Source organism: Aphanomyces invadans, assembly GCF_000520115.1.
Source record: "Aphanomyces invadans strain NJM9701 unplaced genomic scaffold supercont1.134, whole genome shotgun sequence".
Lineage (NCBI taxonomy): Eukaryota > Oomycota > Saprolegniomycetes > Saprolegniales > Verrucalvaceae > Aphanomyces > Aphanomyces invadans.
In genome coordinates this window covers 1-4,305 of record NW_008580279.1, presented here as the reverse complement: position 1 = coordinate 4,305, position 4,305 = coordinate 1, and the positions used below count along the sequence as shown (strand labels likewise).

General features: G+C 47.9%; 1 protein-coding gene across 1 annotated transcript; it reads right to left on the bottom strand.

The window, feature by feature from the left end:
• Nucleotides 1-3,162: 3,162 nt before the first annotated feature.
• Nucleotides 3,163-4,052, bottom strand: H310_15022 (hypothetical protein; the record flags this gene model as incomplete). Its single annotated transcript, XM_008883002.1, has 2 exons — nt 3,163-3,470; nt 4,019-4,052. The coding sequence occupies 2 exons, from the start codon at nt 4,050-4,052 to the stop codon at nt 3,163-3,165; spliced, it is 342 nt and encodes a 113-aa protein (XP_008881224.1).
• Nucleotides 4,053-4,305: the final 253 nt, after the last annotated feature.

Here is a 4,305-nt window from a genome sequence, read left to right as displayed (position 1 = left end):
GATTGCGAAAATTCCTTACAAGTGAGAACATTTCGGACCTTAAAAATGGTAAAAGTGGAAACAATTTATAGATTTCCACCTATAATGAGGCCTGACTTGCCCATCACACGCTTAGAGAGAGACAGTTCAGGCCAGGATGTATGCACATCATAGAGAGCGACAGTTCAGGCCAGCATGTATGCAGATCATAGAGAGCGACAGTTCAGACCAGGATGCATGCAGCTCCGACAATGTGACATACTTGGCCCACCAAAAAGTACAGAAACTTCGCACCTCGTGCTTCATCAACCAAAACCACGAACCCTATAGACGCTTCGAGACGTAGTTCGTTGATGCGAAGCCGCGACTGATTGTCGTTGCCAAGGCAGCTCTCTAAAGATGCGATATAAAGTCCCTTTAATAGATGGATCCAAGATGGAACATTCCCTGTGTGTGCGGCATATGCGTCGGCAACTACAATTTCTCCACAATTGCTATTTCTAGCGACATCGATTTAATACTTGTATATCCACAATTCTTTCAATTCGAGAAGAATTCATCGAGATTTGCGACGACAGTCAAGCCTTAACGATTTCAAACTGTCTCAATACTTAAAAGAAATACTGGTTTGGGTCGTAGTCCCAAGCTGTACCCACCCCACATTCAAAGATTTTGCCACCTGAGGGGCCGGGGAACGGTGACTTTCTCGCCTCTTAGCCAGGGCCAAAAGAGTTGTGATTTGAGCAACGGAAAGGACCTGTGAGCAATTTGCTTAGTGTCTATTTATGTTGGCGCCATGTGCAGGTGACGGAAATCATTATCTGACTTGAGCTGAGGGGGAATAGAAAAGAATGAAACCAAGTTTTCTTTATCCCCTCACATCATTTTCTGCTCTCTCGAAACGGAACATGAAACCAAAAATCGACATTTCAGACATTTTTTTGAAAGCAAGCTACATTGTTGAGCAGCTAGTCTCACAGGAAACGCATTGATATAAATATGAAGCGCTTATAACATCGGAAGATGAAGTTCACCACATCAACATGGAAACTTGACACTTATGGCGATCCATATATTGGTACAATACGCAGATTTTCGCTCATTTTTATCTATATCTCTCGATCCATACACACTTCTGCAAGTCAGCGCCAAAAATAACTTGTATAGATAATCCGTCCGATACGTTAATTCCATCCGACTTTGATCAGATTGGTTCGTTTTAGAATGACTGATGATTTGGAATCCCGGCACGCATGAACCAGATTTGGATGAGCGCCAGTTGCGACGACGCTGCGTGGAGATGATGGCGCGTGCGGCGAACGAAGCCTCAATGGCATGGAGAGGAGGGTTGTCGACGCGTACTTCATGGCGGCGAACGGCCAACAGCCATCGCGCCCCACGCTACCACTATGGGTGGTACAGTTTGTCACGAGCTGTTTGACAAGTCGACGAGCTCTCCCGTTACGAAGTAGTGGCTTGCTCGGTTGCACCCACGGCTGAGAAGGCCCAGCTCTAACGAAACTGGCCTTGGTTGCCCACTACTCTACACACTTGCCAGCGGTCTTGTCCACCAAACCGCCATGAAATTTTGTCCTCTTAACCGAGGCGACAAGTACCGAGCTGACGCACTGCAGCTTTCCTGAAGGGACACAACATCTATTCTGAAATCAGCAAACGTCGATGTCCATGCCGTTCGCAGTCCGAAGGCCTGCCACTTGCCTTGCTGGACAGAAGCACCGCAACTCGTGCAGCGCCAACTGGCGCAAAGCAGGACACATCCGCCTCAAGCGCGACGCGAAAGGCCTGGGGATGTGCAACATCGCGGGGGACTTTGTGTTCTCCTAGATTGGCAGCGGTTCCACGTTGAAGATGATCGTGTCGCCAATTCTGTTCAAGCCAAGAGACGACCACCATCTCGCACACATCTGCCCAGCCTGATGTGTGCGCCAGTTGCACCGGATCCTACTTCCCGGCCAGGGACCAGTGTATGCTGGCTGAATAGGACGACTGTGACAACTACATGGGCGACTTTATCGCAGTCTGGTGCGACATTGCCGTTCAATTCTTATAAATTCATAAACCGTTTCTCCAAAGCCAAAAGGAAATTACAAGGTATTTAAATACTTCCTCCGTCCAACTTCACGAAGTAGTTTAACAAACGAGCTCGTAAACCCCTGATACAAAGCATCGCACTGATGGTAGGCTTGTTTGCTAAACGCCATCGACAAGTTACGCCGTTCGGAGTACTTTTCCCGGTCCATAGGTATTATCTCCTCGGTATAATCCTTCAGAGCACACATCATACTGTCAGTGTGGCAAGTGTAATGGTGACCAAGCAATCTCAGCTTTTTTTGCACCCCAGTTTGGCCACGATGGACTGGACATTCACATCACGTGGCAATGCAATCAACAGTCACAACTTGTAACTAACCACACCCTCTCTTTATGCCACGACTGTACCCATTAGCAAGGAGAAACCTTTGAGCAGAACGGAGGCCAGCACTGAAGTCAGTTGGCAAATCCAATCAAAATCGTCGATACCACGTCCACACAGTAGACCCAAAAAGTCCTTTGCAACAGTGCGGGTGGGTGTTTCGCGGCGCTGCCGTACAAATTGCTGTACGAGGACATGGACGTACTGGTTGCAAGGAACACGGGTTGCGTGGACTGTAGCGTTGCCGGGAAGTGGAGCAGCAACAACGGACATTTCGAGCATATATTCAAGGCAGATTTCTTTTGTGGTTCTTTCGCTGCGACCGAGCATTCGACCGTCCTGGACGTCAACCTATGTGGCCACAGTGTGACGGAGAAAGGCATAAAGATGCAAAATGTCGAGCATTTCCTCCTTTGTAAGGGCACGTGGTTAGCCTTGGCAAAAGCTACGACTTGTTCAACTTCGGACTTGTTCATTGCGTAGGTTGCAAAATGTACTGTTAAGGGCTTGCACCAGCGGTTTCACGAAAACCTTGGACTATTAATATCACTCGCTTACGGAAAATTTGAGATGCTTTTGTGTTGATATGTATAGATAGAATCGCAAATGCGACAAAACAAACCGACAATCGATTGTTTGGTTGAAATACACGATATTAATTGACATTGTTACAGTTTGTTTTCACGCTTCCTCTTTTGCACCTCCTGCAGCAAACCAGAGTACGTTGCCGCATGCCCAGCGTACTCCGTTTAGAATTGAGAGAAGGTCTGATACTTGACAAATGCTGCTGCCAAGGTCTGGCGCTCTGAGTGCTTCTGTCTGTCAACCTTGATCATCTCTTTCGTGTACTCCTTGAGAGCACAAAAGAGGCCACGCTTCGGGTCCACCGAAAACCACTGTTCCCAGGCCTCTTTCCCCGAACGAGCAGTTGGGATTGATCGTGGCAAGGCAAACTCCTGTAGCGTCGCCTGCCTTGTGCTGGCAGCTTGGGGGACGCTGGCAGCTTGGGGGACTTGGGCCAACGTGTCGCCACCGCGAAGCCGCTTCACAGCCGCCTCTGCGATACTGTCGACAGAAAGGGATCCACTTGCATTCTCGATTGCACGCCGCTTCCAGCAGAGGTGCGTCTTTCCAGCAACATTCGTGGATCAATTGCATCACTGATGCCCTTCGTGATGAGGTATTCACAGCATGTCTTGGCATCACCCAGCGACACCACGCCATAATCTCGCGAAAGTTAAAACGACGCTCCGGGGACTCAAACACACGATAAAAGCAACCACCACGACGCATACTGTGTAGAGTTATTCCAATTGGTAAACTTGGTGTCGCCTCAATAATATGACTTGTCGTCGAACATGAATTTGCTCAATACACTTAAACCAATTCACTCTAACTTTTCCATTCGACAATAAAGAAGTGTGAGGAAAAACAAACCCATCCATTGTTGTTTGCATCATCGTGCTAGCAATAATTGACAGGTAGTCATCATAAAATCCACAAACACGTAAACACGGATATGAATCCTCATTCACAAGATGATAAACCTGACAATCCTTTTCAACACTTGCCTTTTTATGCCATCGCAAACGAACTGAAACATACGCACCTTTTTCAGATCTTCCCAGAGCAATGTCATTCCACTTCAACGCAAGCACCTCGCCAATACGAAAGCAACCGAGGTAGCAACAACAGAGCATGAACCGGTACATAGCAGCGACAAACGGATTGAGAGTAGCCAACCCATTGACAAGTGTCGACAGCTCGTGGATGGTGAGAGGGCGGGCCTTTTTTTCGTCGTCGATGTTGTTTTGTCGATTGTACTTTTGCAGCCCCACAACATACTCTTTGCAGTCACTGGTTTGGGCTGGGTTGGGCTCGACGTTGTGCAT